The sequence below is a fragment of the Spodoptera frugiperda genome, chromosome 25, assembly GCF_023101765.2.
Source record: "Spodoptera frugiperda isolate SF20-4 chromosome 25, AGI-APGP_CSIRO_Sfru_2.0, whole genome shotgun sequence".
In the NCBI taxonomy this organism is placed as follows: domain Eukaryota; kingdom Metazoa; phylum Arthropoda; class Insecta; order Lepidoptera; family Noctuidae; genus Spodoptera; species Spodoptera frugiperda.
The window spans coordinates 20,334,973-20,350,338 of record NC_064236.1 but is presented as its reverse complement, the minus strand read 5'-3'; the positions used below and the strand labels follow the sequence as shown (position 1 = coordinate 20,350,338).

Here is a 15,366-nt window from a genome sequence, read left to right as displayed (position 1 = left end):
GATCGAACATACACATACACAAATATAACGCATACACTGTACAGTCTGTACATGTGTATACGATGATATCAATGTTCCACGACGGTTGTCATCACACTTATGAGATGAGTTGTAGACTTCCTGCGGAGGTCAAATTACCAGCAGTAACATCAGGTTAAACTACCTGACGCATATTCACCTCATGATGTCAATGGGCTCGTAGAGTCTCACAAGAGTGCCCGTGCCAACCTGCGTACTGCCAGCAATAACTAAGGAATTAATGATGTCATAAATAATTCATATTAATTTTAATGTACAAAGCACTTATAGAGTACGTGGCACAATTAATATTTCACTCATAAAACTCAGCAACGTTACTTACTCCACGATAGAACAGGAGCCGCCTGTTCGAGCGATAATACGCAAAATTAATGGAATTTCCGCTCACTCATACGTTGACAGTATTCGATGTTGATGTCCAGATTCGACCGGCTGGCAGCTGAACACCACTGCCTGCGCATCAAGCTGCTGGGCGACTGCTACTACTGCGTGTCTGGCCTGCCCGAGGCGCGCGACGACCACGCCAAGTGCTGCGTGGAGATGGGACTCGACATGATTGATGCCATCGCGTTAGTATACTGCACGTGCACCACACTGCTTGCTATACTCGACGCCCCGGGTTGGCTCACTTGTTCTGTTGTGACGTCACAGGCTGGTGCGCGAGGTGATGGCCGTCAACGTGAACATGCGCGTCGGCATCCACACCGGCCGCGTGCACTGCGTCGTGCTCGGCCTGCGCAAGTGGCAGTTCGATGTCTGGTCCAATGACGTCACCCTCGCCAACTACATGGAGAGTGGCGGTGTCGCTGGGTGAGTACCGCGCCCTTCCCCCCCCCCCTCCCGCAACTGCTGGCAGGGCACAATCGTGCTGATGCGTTATGTTCTCTGTGCAGCCGCGTGCACATCACGAAGGAGACGCTGCGCTGCCTGGGCGACGACTACAAGGTGGAGCCCGGCCACGGTGGACTGCGCAATGCCTACCTCAAGGACCACAACATCGAGACCTACCTGATCGTCCCCGACGACACCAGCCGAGTGGTCAGTACCCAGTCTTCTAGAGAATATCACATCAGATAAAAGATACGTCAGAATAATGATTCAACATGTATTGTGTGCGCAGGACAAGAAGCCGCAGCACTCGTTCTCGCTGAACGGCAACGTGTCGAAGGAGATGCGCGTCATGGGCCACGGCTCGCAGCACGGCAAGCACTCCTCCAAGTGAGTGACACCACACTACATGTCTCACACACTCTCATCGCTTACACAATTTGTTGTACATTTTCGATATTTTACTAGATTACTTTGATATTCCTCCCTACATAGGGCATCAAAGATTTACGCCACATACCAAAACCGGTCACAAAACTTCAGCTTTCCTGAGCATTGCCCTATTCATAGGATCGGAGTGGATGCCGGCAATGAGAACAAAAAGCCGGAGGACGAGGTTAACGAGTACCTGATGAAGGCGATCGACGCGCGCTCCACGGACCGGCTGCGCGCCGAGCACTGCCGGCCCTGCACGCTCACCTTCCGCGACGCCAAGCTGGAGCGCAAGGTACGCACACACACACACACACACACACACACACACACACACACACACACACACACACACCGGCTACCTCGCCCTCACTGACATCGCTGTGCTCTCCTTGCAGTACACCGGCGAGCGCGACCGCATGATGAAGGTGTACTTCATCTGCACCCTGGCGATCTACTTCGCCAGCGTCGTGATCCAGGTCGTCTCATACAACCTGTAAGTGTTATTTAATCTACAGGTGGTTCCTCTCTTATTTGGTAGTCAATTAGCAGCATTCTGGACCAGTGAACTGATCATTTCCACCTGATGGATTGTGTTTAAAAGTTAGGAAACAAAATGTTTTATATTTTGACACTAGCTCTTGCCCGCGACTTCGTCCGCGTGTAATAATGACTTCTACCAGAATTTAGGATTGTTGAACTATTGCCTTCTCCAAGATCCAAGTTACTGCTCTATCAAACTACATATTTTATCAGAAACGGTTCAGTAGGTACTTAATTTCTCTTTTGTGCGATCGGGCTGTTTTTGGGTTTTCCTAAATTTCTCAGTAGTACCATGGAGTCTGGAATTGTGTCCGGTATATGGCAATAGGCTCACTGGATGATTTTCCTCCTTTATTAGTGCTTTAGTTTGGAAACAAAAAAACTAAATACTTTGAATAAAATGTTCAACTTACATTACAAAACATTTTTTAAACCTACCTTAATAAATTATAGAAATGGATTCTATAATTTATTTGGACTTTCTAAAATTTCTAGTCAAAGCATACCTTATAATCTCGCATCCACTAGACAAGACTTCCCACGCAACATGTCATCAACATGATGCTGTGAACGGGATAGCAGTAACGTAACAGTAACAGTAACACAGTACATATTTGCACGGACAGGAAGCCGCTCAGCATCATCACCATCGCGACGTCCGGCATCATTATCTGCTCGTTCACGTACCTGGTGCTCTGCATGGACTTCGAGGTGAGTTCTGGCGTTGTTGGACAGTTCTGAGATGTTGATGATGTTGTATCTAAAGCGTGGTGCTCACCGTCCACTACCCGTGTGTGTGCAGCACTCGAGCCCGCGCCTGCGCCGCCTGTCGGAGCGCGTGCACAACAACCGCACGCTGGCGCAGATGGTGTCCTTCACCGTCGTCACCTCCTTCATCATCCAGATCCAGGTCGTCATGGTCAGTCCCTCCGCTATTGAACTTACGATCCAATACTAAAGTTCAAGTAAATACTCAGCTTGTACTCGTAATATAATACGGAATAAGTCGCAAAACGAGCAGTCGGATCACCTGATGGTAAGCAATCGACGCAGCCTATGAACTAAGGCCAAGTGCGTTGGCGGCCTTTTGGCGGTTAGCAATTTGAGGAAGGTTGGCTCCCCCACTTATACATAGCAAACGATTCGAGTATTGAGCCTATTGTTCCCATCTCCTTCAATAGTGACACATCGACTGGGATGGTTACGTGAGGTGCACGTTGTGACCATCGTGCACAGTGCACGTGCAGAGATAGTAATCGCCAGCTGTCGTAATATGTTCAAAGGTAGAATTTTGTTTCTTGGTGACTGTGATGATACTAAAGTGTGCAGTTTTCGAAAGTGTGTGCAGGTGCAAGGTCTGTTCGATGCGGAGAGCCAGCAAGAGTTCCTGGCCAACGAGACCCGGCAGGGCGACTTCCACTACTGCCCGCACGACATGAACGAGGTAATACATAGCCTCAGCACGTACGCCACCGTGCAGAGGGCACCACAGCGCAGTGCTGCGGACTGAGAGTAACGTGTGTCGTGTGTCGTGTGTGCAGCACTACCTGCAGCTGACGCTGCTGGCGATGTTCCTGTGCGCCGTGCACCAGATCCTCATCACGGTGGTGAAGCTGCTGCTGCTCTCGTTCACGTGCACTGCGTACGCCACGGTCACGATCCACGAGCACATGATCTTCAAGCAGCACTTCCATGAGTACCAGTAAGTACGCCCTGGCTACGTTGCAGTAAACCTTAACTTACTTAATGTAGTAATGGATGTTTGTATAACAGCTGATTATATGATTTTTACGTTGAATTAGACTTTAGAAAACCGGGTGTTGTGTAACAGGCAAACACACACACATTAACATTTTTATATTAAGTTGTTTCAAGGAATTATTACGAAAAATTTAGTTATTAAGTGATACCTACGTCACGTAACTCTTTATAAAATGTAAGATGTCGAATAGATCACAATGTATAAAAATCGCGGTAACGATCATCGGATCATGTGTTGCCATCGGAAGTCAATAAATTGTAAGTAGTCTGATCCACAGACACCGCTGCGGGCTCGACTGGAACCAGCAATGGACGGATGTGGTGATTGCAGTGGGTGCCACGGTGGCGCTGCTCCTGCACTCGCACCAGACCGAGAGCACGTACCGGCTCGACTTCATCTGGAAACTGCAGGCCAACGGTGCATACATACTGTTTATAATATTCTACCTCACACAGTATCTAAGAGGACAATCAATGTTGCCCCTCGCAGCACCCGACGTTGGAACTAACTCGCCTCGTTACGGTTTACAGATGAGAAGGAAGAGATGGAGCACCTGGAGGCGTACAACCGCAAGCTGCTGGCCAACATCCTGCCGGAGCACGTCGCGCAGCACTTCCTCTGCAGCGACAAGAACATCGATGTGAGTGCAGCGCCAGCAGCCCCGCGCGCTCCGGGCGGCAGCAGGCCTCGTCTCATGCTGTTGTGTTCCAGGAGCTGTACCACGAGCAGTGCGAGTCGGTGTGCGTCATGTTCGCATCCATCCCAAACTTCTCGGAGTTTTATGTCGAGCTGGAGGGCAACAACGAGGGCGTGGAGTGCCTGCGCCTCCTCAACGAGATTATCGCCGACTTCGACGAAATCCTTGCGGAGGACCAGTTCAAGTACATTGAGAAGATCAAGAGCACCGGCGCCACGTACATGGCCGCATCAGGTAGGTCTAGCGTCCGCCCGCGCGCTCCGGCCGGGGCTCCGGGCACACCGCGTGCTCCGTCTGCCACGTCGCATTATTCGACTGCACGGTTGGCGCGGTGGCTGGGCGACCGACTGCCGCGCAACGTGTAGCGGGTTCTATCTATTTCGGGTGTATGTAAACTTGTACATACTTTTGTAAGCGCACCCACTTAACTCAGGATAAAATTCAAGTATGGGGCAACGTTTAAAAAATCAAATAATAGATATAAATAAATTACAATGCTGCACCGACATGTCCGCAGGGCTGACGGCCGCCACGCGGGACCTGCGCGGCTTCCGCCACGTCACTGCCATGGCTGACTACGCACTGCGCCTGCGCGAGCAGCTGCAGTATGTCAACGAGCACTCGTTCAACAGCTTCCGAATCCGGATTGGTAAGAGCCTGTTCCACCGCGCCATGCGCCCTGCTGTGCAACAGTCTTGGTTAACACAAGAGCGAACAATATGCCGCGAATCTTGTACCAATGCACTGCGTTTGCGATTACTGCGATGTAATGATGCCGAAGAATAAGTGAGGAACGAGGTCTGTATCGCTCTGCAGGCATCAACATCGGGCCGGTGGTGGCGGGCGTGATCGGGGCGCGCAAGCCGCAGTACGACATCTGGGGCAACGCCGTCAACGTGGCGTCGCGCATGGACTCCACGGGCCTGCTCGACCACATCCAGGTGCGCTCGCTCGACTCCACTTCTACACGAACTCATTACATATATCGTGTTCCGTTCTACAATTGATCACTGATTCATGTGACTCTAACTTTGTTCAATAAATTACAATAACGAAAGGTTCCATTTGAATTATCTTATATGTACCAACCAAGGCTCTGATGTCATTGATAAAAACCGTGTAAACCTAAGATCAATTGTAGAGGTCGTAACAAGCGGCACAAATAATTCGATCCGCCATGATTCGAAATATTGAAATAAGTGTACGATGCTAGTATTGTAAGGTGGCTCCCAGTGCAACTGTAAGACTCGCTGACGTTGCTCCGCGACTGCGCTGTGGTATTGCGAAGTTGGCTCGATGCTTGCGCTCGCGTGTTGCACTCCGCGCAGTGTGGCTGGCGGCACGTTGTGCAGCTGTAGTGGTGGTGCGCAGGTCACGGAGGAGGTGTACGAGATCCTGGCCATGCGCGGCTACAAGCTGCGCTGCCGGGGCACCATCGACGTGAAGGGCAAGGGTAACATGGTCACCTACTTCCTGGAGGGCATCGGCGAGACCACTTCGCCAGGCACCCACGACATCTACAGCGTAAGCCTTTACTACTTTTATAGTCGTGTCCCATCTACTCACTTCTATTCAAGTCACTGGTAACTCACATAACAGTTTGACAAAGAACTCTATTAGTTTAAAAAACATAGTACATATGTCCCATGAATGTACTGCATAGTATGTTTTTTCATCATCAGCCGAGAGACGTCCACTGCTGAACAAAGGCCTCCCCCTTAGTCTTGCACATAGAACGACAACTAGCAGAATGCCTCGCTCATAAAGTCACATATAATTTACCAAAATTAAATAATATCTAAAATAAGTACTAGTGTTTTCCTTGGACTATTAGAGCCGACCTGTTTGGTAACTAGTGTCGCTGACTGGAAGTCCTCGTGTTACAGAACCCGCAGCCGTCCACCTCCGGCACGAGCCAGGAGTGCAGCAACGCGAGCGGCGGCGGCCGGCCCGAGCACCGACCCTTGGAGACCCTCTCGGAGGGACACACCGACGAGGACGGTGGACCCTCACCCAGGGCGTCCATCCCCAGGGGTAATTAACCTTGCATTGACTTTGCTACTATACACATTTGTTGAAATAGATATTTTACAAAAATAGCTTACAAATAAACAAATGATGAAACTTTACAGAGAACAACGACATGGCTAGCCCGAAGCTGGCCAACGGCGAGGGCGGCGCGTCCTCCCGCGAGAGCATCGCGGAGGCGGTGCGCGCGCGCGTGCTGCGCCGCCTGGAGCGGCCGCTGTCGCTGGCGGACCACGCCGGGATGCCCACCATCACGTCGCTGCTCAACTCCAAGGCGTACTCCACAGACTTCGACCAAGCATTCCACATCACCGAGACGAAGAAGAACTTCTCGCTGAGCGACATGAAGCGCGGCGTGCCCGAGTCGCGCAGCAGCGGCGAGATCGAGGCCCTCCTGGAGGGCAGCGGCCCGCGCCGCGCCGCCAGCCTGGCGGACTTCCTCTTCCGCCGCAAGCAGAACAAGCTGAACGCTGCGGTGGTGAACGTCATTGAGAACCCAATGACGGCCATGTATGACTACAGCCCCGCCGGCTCGCCGGCGCAGGACGACGCTCACGTCGCCTAAACTCTCGGACATGACTACCCGGAAGTGACGACCTCCCTGACTCGACGGCTCCATGTTGAATGCACAGCTGGCGGAACAGTGCCACCGTTGCACGTAGCAGCACAGTTACAGTGCGGCCCCGCGACCCGGGGCGTTCCTCAGGACACGAGCAAGTGAAGGCACTGTCCCTCAGCCACCTGTCGCCAACTCGGAGTACTTCCCGGCTGTACATTACGCCGACCTCGATGGTTCGTTTTATTGCGCCAAGTTGAAATTCTTGAATTCCGTTGAAAGCGTTCATTGCTTTAATGAAGTGGAGTCGATACCATGACACACATTGCTTTGAAAACTCGTGCTGCACGTATATATGTGTGCTACATGTACGGGACTTGCGTACGCTGGTCCTGTACTTCTATCGAACTGTCAGCGGGTTTTAATTCACACAGTAGTGGTCAAAATTGACACTAAACACTTCATTAAAGTAATATTCACACATCGGCAATCGAGAGAAACAACGAGACAATGAAACACAACCTGAGTGCCGGCACCGGAGTGACGATCCCTGGACGAGGACCCCCACCATTAAGACTGAAGGATGCCGCACGTGGCCCGCGTCCCCACGCGGCGCTCAGCCGGCGCTCTTCATGACACGAGCGGCCCCCAGCGGCCCGCCCAGGCACACACGGACTTACTCACCGGACATACGAGCGGTGCCGGCGCCGCCCGCCGCCGCGCGCCGCGCGCGCGCACCGCGCCGCCGCCGGAGTTACACTACTCCTAGTTAAGGATTGCGGTTGTGTGTATGCAGTCGCAAGCGAGCGTACACGTATACTTGACCAGTTCACTGACAACTTGTTCTCTGCTATTGTTTTAATCTTTTGTCCACACACATAACCAGGATATGCAGTCGGTAGAAATGTAACTTAGCTAATTAAACAAAACTTTCAATTAAATTTCACAGAAATATTTGACAAAGGTGCTGTACCCAGGACCCTCCCCATAATTATGTAACCAAGATACGCAGCAGGTGCGCCCGCGCATACCCTCGGCGCACGAGCCTGCGAACCAACGTTATATTTCAGTGTTTAGTATAACTGTCGCATAATGCTGTCACGCCACACAACTACTTACTTGAAAGAAACTTTATATAAATCGAGCTTATAGGAACTCATAGTGAGGTTTAAGATATTATGATTGTGTTGCAAGGAGCCCGGCCGGGCTCGCCGCCCGCCGCCCTCGTCTTGGTCACCTTAGCTTTAATACGCTGTACTCTTCTAGGCGGACGGAGAGAGCTACAGTGGAAAAAAGTCGTTTTGTTTGACGACTAAGTTTTCCAGTAAAACATTTTTGGTGCTTTTTGGAGGTTAAGACTAAAAGTTTGTGACCTCGCGGGGTGTAACCTTTAAGAAGGGGTTCAAACGTTTTGTATTGAGCCTGGGAGGCTGGCACGCCTGTACCGTCCGTCGCGGCCCTCACATCCACTAGTCGCTGCTCTGTCGCTAGCGAAACTAAGCTAAACTTGAAATCGGGCGCTACCGGTGTGCCGGCGAGGTTTGATGCAGTATTCATGTGTAACGCATGGTGTAGTGAAAGCTCTAAAATTCCAAGGCATTGTGTCGGCTGACTGAGCTGTAGGAACTATTAATCTCAATATTTTCTAAGAACTGATTAAATTATTATACATCTGTAACTACTTACATTGTCTTACACTTTAAGTTTTACTTTGTGTTTCATTAGCGTGAGATTTATATATGTATATAGAGTCCTGGTTACAGGACTGACTATTTTAGATAAGCTATTGATGTACTATGTCTGTGTGTAAGAGTAGTTAGGGACAGTAGCACGACCCCGCCCCGCCCGCGCCCCGCGGCGCCCGTCGCCCCGCAGCCGGCCATGCAGCCGGCGCAGGCGCGGGGCGGGCGCCCTGTCGTACGGGTACTTCACATTGCAACCAAATAGTAGCCAAATATCATATTAATGTATACGATTACTGTTTTACCATATTTCAGTGTTTAATAAGTGTCATGCTATTTTTGGCACATTCTGTTTTATTGTAGTTGTCGTTTACCGATACACCGGCCGCAGTGATGGATCCGCAGGCTTGATATATTAGGGATGGCTCTTTGGAACGTGTGGCTTCTGCCCGCCTTACTGGCAGTACTTCAGTGGCAGACTCTCAGTGCATCAGTTGCTAAGAGTGTCGGTAGCACAGTGCGTCAGCAGCTAAGTGCGGCGCTAGCTCAGCGCGTCATCGCTAGCTCAGCGTCGATAGTTCAGTACGTCGTCGATAGCTCAGTACGTCGTCGATAGCTCAGTACGTCATTAGCTCTGCGTAATTAACTGTTGGTTTCTTGTGTGGTTCACATTGTCGGCTATTTGGAACGCATCTATATACTCAGGTTGCGCGACTACTGAGTACTTCTCAAGCGGAGTCCTCAGGAACGGCAGCTGGAAGGACGGTGTATCGTAGTTCAATGCATCCGTAGCTAAGATGTGCTTACTATTGCTTACCTCAGTGTGTAGTTTGCTTCGTTACCCGACGAGCTCTGCTTGCTGTGACCGAGTCCACAACCTGTGCCTGCACTCCCCCTCGCCCCGCTACCCTCCCTCGAGTGGCCACTGACTCTCCCCCCAGACGAACAAATAGATAGTTAAGGCATTCCACCTCGTGTTTAAAGTGTCTCGCGCGCAATAAAATCGTACGTTCTCTAACAAATACCTACCGGAGCCCGTGCTGACGGTATTACCCTTCATTGTGCGATGCGTCTAAACGAACAGGTTTTCTTGTTAGTTTAATATAAGATTAGTGTCCTACCATTAAAGTGGCGCCGACTGTTCTAAAAGATTCGACGTATCATTGTACCTGTATACAAATATTGTTACCACTTTAACTAATAATAATTGTACTCAACTGTTGTGCCTCAATACAGGTTATTAATATCTATGTATTCTTGAATCGAATCTTCTTCACTATCTACCGTGTAACGATGTACTGCTACATTACATCGAGTATTTGTTATGTATCTGCAGGTGCTCCGTTTCTATTAAACAATGATAGTGCCAATAAATGTGAACGTGTCACCATGCGAGATGCCCGAGTCTGAAAACACTACACCTACCATACAAGTGTGAACGCGTCACATTGCCCCCACATACGTAAATGTTCGTTTTGATCAATCCTTATGGTGTGTGATTACGCTTTAGTGTAGGTACCGATTTGATTTAAGTGTAGGTGTTATATTTACCTGAATGTAATGCTGGTCCTGTCCAGTGACGCGTAATGTTGCCACACTACACTCACAGATAGGGTTGCCACTTGCCAGGCCGCCGCCCTGCGAGTCGACCCTGAATTGTTAAGGATTTTATGTCTGAATGAATGTGGCCGACAGTTATCGTCTCCCAACACCATTGTCGGTGCCAGTTTCTGATCATAACAAGAGCTGGCCGGCCACCGTCAATTTTGTTCGGACAAGTAACCAAAAAGCCTAATTATCGCCTGGTTTATCCGGACGCCTGGCAAGTGACGCCTAGTCCCCGGTGTCTGCTGCTCCTCGTCCCCCCGCTGCACTCCTCCGTCAGTGGACACAGAGAGGTTCCTGCTAGCGTGCTCGTCGCCGACACATCTCTGTGTGCCCCTAAATGTTAGGCTTTCATTGTAGTTCATTATATTCGTAATATTATCGTGGTGTCACTTGTATCCATCTCGAATAAGCTTATGTAGGTACCTAAGTCTGCCGCCCCAGCGAAGTGACCCATAGCAGTTCGCTCCCACCACCAGTCGCTTCGCCAGGCCCCCGTTACATGCGACGCAGTAGACCATCCCGGCCTCCAGCCTACCTAGGCTAGCCGAGCGAGGCGCAGCCTGGCGCGGCCCGACGAGGCCCGGTACATTTTGTCAGAGTCGTCATACGATCCATGTGTTCTTCTCTTTATATTCTTAGGTAGTGATTTAAGACATTTTGACGTCGTTACTAGTAGTATATGATATACATAATACTATTTAATATTTCTGAAGACTTGGCTCTGTGTTATGAGTTAGTGATCTATAAGTTAAGCGCTTAGCTATGTCCGGGAGTGAGCAGCGTACTAAGCGCGTTGTACGCTGAAGGCCTAATCTCTAAGTCGAACAAACATCACCATATACAACAATTGCCTATGTATGTACTCTCGCGTCACTCGGACCAGTTATCTCCATGCCACCAACACTTGGTTGGTCTCCGCCAGTGGCTAATATTGTGACAGTGCAGTGTTCTCTGCTGCAGCTGGGAAAGGATATTGTTCCCTGTTCAATTTAATTCAGGAACCAAGTGTGTGGAGACCACTGTACGTACAAATCTAATACAAACTGTTTTTCCCAACCAGATATATCTACAACTAGTATCGATACATATCGATCAGTCTAGTTGCACTACAAACATGTGTTTGTATGCACCTACAGTGCACCTCCGCACACTTGTCACTAGTTAGCAGTACCTACTTATGGAAAAGTTTGTAATTACTATACCTGCATGTAATTGTTGTATACTGTGACCATATTATATTGTTTAATTGTATAACTGATCTTGTACTTCACAATGTGTAACATCCTACTTCAATTGTACTCTGTGTGTGCTGGCAGGCGACTCCTGCCGGGCGAGACTGTGATGGTAACATGAATACTATTTACTTTAACTGTCCAATACATACGAACTAGATGTTTACTAAGTGGTGACGTCACGACTTATGTATCAACGTAATGCCGCAGATCAAATTATACGACATCTTATGTTTAAGTATGGTATTACGCCGTTGTTAATTGACGAATTGTAAAAGTACGTGCGGTGGAAGGTGCACACGCAACGGTGTGTACACATGGATGCGGCTAATGGCTAACTGCAGAATGTATAACACCAGTAGAGCTGCAAACTAGTCAGTCAGTCAGTCAGTCAGTCAGAGTCAATTAAAGTAGGATGTACTGCAGCTGCCTATGTTCTCTGTAATGATATGGTACAACGGCACTAAACTATGCGACCCTTGGAATTTAGTGGCACCAAACTAATATGAATGTTGAATCTAGCTCTAGAACTTATTACTAAGGTACCTAAGAATGTAAAATTATCATCAAATTACTTTGTAAGCTAGGTAGGTAACCTAGCTGACGGCAGCCCACACGTTGTGGCGGTGGAGCACACGCTCACTGCGCCTGTTTGCTGGTCATCTTGAGCAACACGTACATGTGCTATGGAGCCAATGGCATGTAAGCGATAGTTTGCCGAGAGAATACAAGACTTACTGTTTGGGTCGACACATTAGACCTGTATCGATCCCGGAGTTGTTTACTACAAGTTCTCTTATCTCTTAGTAGACAGACACTTAGATGCCATTGCATTCCACTAACAGCAAATTATAGATATGTAAGCGATCTCTCGGAGTAACAATTACCTACATAATGATGTACTACTAACTACTATTGTGAAATTAAGGAAAGGGAAAATGAATGAATCGTGTGCTCCATTAAATATGTGTAACACGAAGTTGGCTAGGGATTGTAAAGTACCCTACCGCCCCTGTGTGAGTGAGGACTGGGAAGGTGCCACTAAATTTCTTGACTATTCCAACTGAAACGTCTGAAGTAGTTGCGTACTCGCGGTGACTTGCCGCCGCCGCAAGTGACCACTCTTGCGAATACCTTACAACTGCGTGGGTGCAGTGGAGGATGTATAGTGTACACGTTGCCGTTGGGGTTTGCATGATGATCTTATTCTCGTAAGCAGTTATGGCGTGTATGGGATAAAACTGTACGGTTATCAGTATAATACAAAGCAGGTATAGCTGTAGGCATGTGATGCGTGCAAGGTTAAGATTATCATGCGAACCCTGCGGCGTCGCCTGCGCCTGGCCCTGCGGACGGGCGGTGAATGAAGCGACTACTTGAGACGCCACGGTCGTCCTTTGTATTATAATTGTTAAAGCTAAGAAGTTGTATGTATGTATGTATCAATGCTTTCCTTATGTTGTAATCTGGTATAATAAATGGTGTTATGTGTATTATCAACGAGTTTTACTGCAACTATTTTTTTTTATCCCAATCAATATAGGAAGAAGTTCTCCCTTCTTGTTTATGTGGCTTCGTTTAGTAATAGGCTGTACGTACGCGCTACCGTAACCTCTTTACCTATAGACAATCATTTCATTTGCCGTGACTGTTAGCAGACGTACACCGTACACTTACACAACGTACCTACCTAATAACATTTTCAGTTATAATAACGAGTTTCATAATCCTAACATAATTGATGGGTGCTCTGGGTGTGGGTCCCGAGCAAAGAGTATAATAAGCATAGGCGTAGCCAGGGGGGGGGGGTTTGGGGGTTTTCAAACCCCCTCCCCGAAAAGTTAAGATAAAATTTAAGTAGCTAGTAACTGGTTATATTAACTACTGATTGTCCCCCGTCCGTCCGAAAAAAACATAAATTGTTTTTTTTTCTCATGAATGAAGGAAGTTCATGAAGGAAGTATTGTTCGTTTTACTTTCTTGAACCTCCCGATACTAAAACCTGGCTACGCCTATGATAATAAGTTTCTATAGAGGAATAGACATAGTGCCCGTTCCCGTGGGATTTTTGAGAAAATATCATCTTGTATCTATTCTATACCTACATACTAGTGATGTAACGAATATTCGCATGCGCATACGCAATTTTTCATGCAAATATGACGAATATGAATGTCGTAAAAATATTTACTTACATAAATTTTCAATTACAAGAAGGAAAATTATTGAATTTTTCTAAAATTAAATTAATTGCTATTGAGCAATTAATTTAATTTTTGTATAAGTTCTACAAAATAATATCAAATGACTAAACTGCCTTGTTATCATAGTACTGGAGGTATACAGGGTGTTCCTGAAATCGACGTCCAACAGGCACCAGATGATCGGCAAGGTTCCAAATGTCGATATGATGTGTATATGAATCTGCCGCGTCCGTTTCTTTTGATTTTACTACACATTTGATAATGTGTTTGATGCATTATGAACATCATAATCATTCAATATTATTTAGTGAAACATGATACACAACATCAGTTCCTCTAGTAAGTCTAATAATATTGCCGACGAATGTTGCAAGCGAAATCACGGGTAAACAGACAATATTGTTTGACAAGAGATTGATAACAAAAAGTGAAACATGATACACAACATCAGTTCCTCTAGTAAGTCTAATAATATTGCCGACGAATGTTGCAAGCGAAATCACGGGTAAACAGACAATATTGTTTGACAAGAGATCCTCGCTGATTTTCAACATGATGATAACAAAAAGCGTGCAAAGTGCTGTCTAGTGCATACGGTTGTAACGTATGATTTGAGTACACTAGAAGAATTTTTAGTAAGTTCAAATAAATTAATCAAAACGGAGTTTTGTTGAAAATTCTTTTTTTGTATCGAATTTAAGAAATAATGTGCAAAGTGCTATACCATTTTTAATCCTTATTAAATGGGCCAACTTTGGTGAAATTTGCCACTACTAGCGCCATACATAATTTATTCAGTACACTCACTTAAAGTAAGGCGAAAATTTTATTCAGAGTATTTGGTTCCTCTAAAACTAACAATGTTTTCCAATCTAAAGCAGTTGGCTAAGAATTTATGATTCCATATTACTGGAGCACTATTCAGGATAATGTAAGGAAGACTGCAGACGAAATAATAAAGATTTGTAGCAACAAGAGTCAAAAGACTGGCACAGGGTGTACTTTTTCGTGGATAACACATAAGTCACTGTAATTTAAAAACTGTAGGACTTAGAATTTTTTTTTATATTTTTCTGATAACATTTGGAACTGTATACCCTAACAAACCAAAATATGGAAGTTTTGCAATATCTGCCTCTCATTTGTTTCCAAACTAAAGTATCGACATCATATTACTTTACCTTGCTCGAAAGACATTGAAACATTTCTTAGTTCATAATCCATCGTCTACTGCAATTACCTGCAGTGCTAGTCCTACGTATTGCAGGTAGTTGGTGTTAAGACCTAGGACATCCCCATCCCCTAAGACAGGACTTTCATTTATTTCTACCCCCAAAGTATGAAGCCCCAAAATATTTTAAACGGATTGGGCGGGGACATGCATAAAGCTTTTTAGGCATCCCCTGAGAAAGGATTTTGATAAATTCCGCCCCCAAGGGAAGAAAAGGGGGCGGTAAACTAAATTTTACTTAACCTCTTTTTATCGAACTTCTTAACCGATTTAAATGAAATTCGGTATAGATATGGTTAATGGTATGGTTTAAAACACAAATTAATAAACAAACACAAGCGCATCTGGCGCTTGCGCTGCCCTGGACTAATTCTGGACACAGGCACCTGCCATATCACCCTAGCCTGCACGATTGCGGCTTCCAGAAATATCTGCCGGTCCAGCTGCCTCAGCGTCCAACGATGGGCCACATGGGGCCTGTCTGATCGGCGAGTCCACGTACTCGGCGGAGGCGCCGGATATAC

The 15,366-nt window shown here is 47.2% G+C and overlaps 1 protein-coding gene across 9 annotated transcripts in view; it reads left to right on the top strand.

The window, feature by feature from the left end:
* LOC118269304 (adenylate cyclase type 6) overlaps positions 1-12,903 on the top strand; it is a 153,648-nt gene extending 140,745 nt beyond the window's left edge. For 7 of the 9 annotated variants that reach the window (XM_035584390.2, XM_035584382.2, XM_035584364.2 and 4 more), the window contains 18 exons: positions 462-608; positions 691-849; positions 933-1,077; positions 1,160-1,257; positions 1,438-1,594; positions 1,698-1,795; positions 2,469-2,553; positions 2,645-2,761; positions 3,182-3,286; positions 3,384-3,544; positions 3,870-4,021; positions 4,135-4,244; positions 4,316-4,535; positions 4,819-4,950; positions 5,118-5,242; positions 5,673-5,825; positions 6,188-6,335; positions 6,434-12,903. In XM_035584390.2, coding sequence (XP_035440283.2) covers positions 462-608; positions 691-849; positions 933-1,077; positions 1,160-1,257; positions 1,438-1,594; positions 1,698-1,795; positions 2,469-2,553; positions 2,645-2,761; positions 3,182-3,286; positions 3,384-3,544; positions 3,870-4,021; positions 4,135-4,244; positions 4,316-4,535; positions 4,819-4,950; positions 5,118-5,242; positions 5,673-5,825; positions 6,188-6,335; positions 6,434-6,894 — 2,773 coding nt within the window. In that variant the 3' untranslated portion in view covers positions 6,895-12,903. The remainder of the gene's footprint in view (positions 1-461; positions 609-690; positions 850-932; positions 1,078-1,159; positions 1,258-1,437; positions 1,595-1,697; positions 1,796-2,468; positions 2,554-2,644; positions 2,762-3,181; positions 3,287-3,383; positions 3,545-3,869; positions 4,022-4,134; positions 4,245-4,315; positions 4,536-4,818; positions 4,951-5,117; positions 5,243-5,672; positions 5,826-6,187; positions 6,336-6,433) is intronic. The other 2 variants (XM_035584414.2, XM_035584374.2) reach the window with 1 other exon arrangement.
* The last annotated feature ends 2,463 nt before the right edge of the window (positions 12,904-15,366 follow it).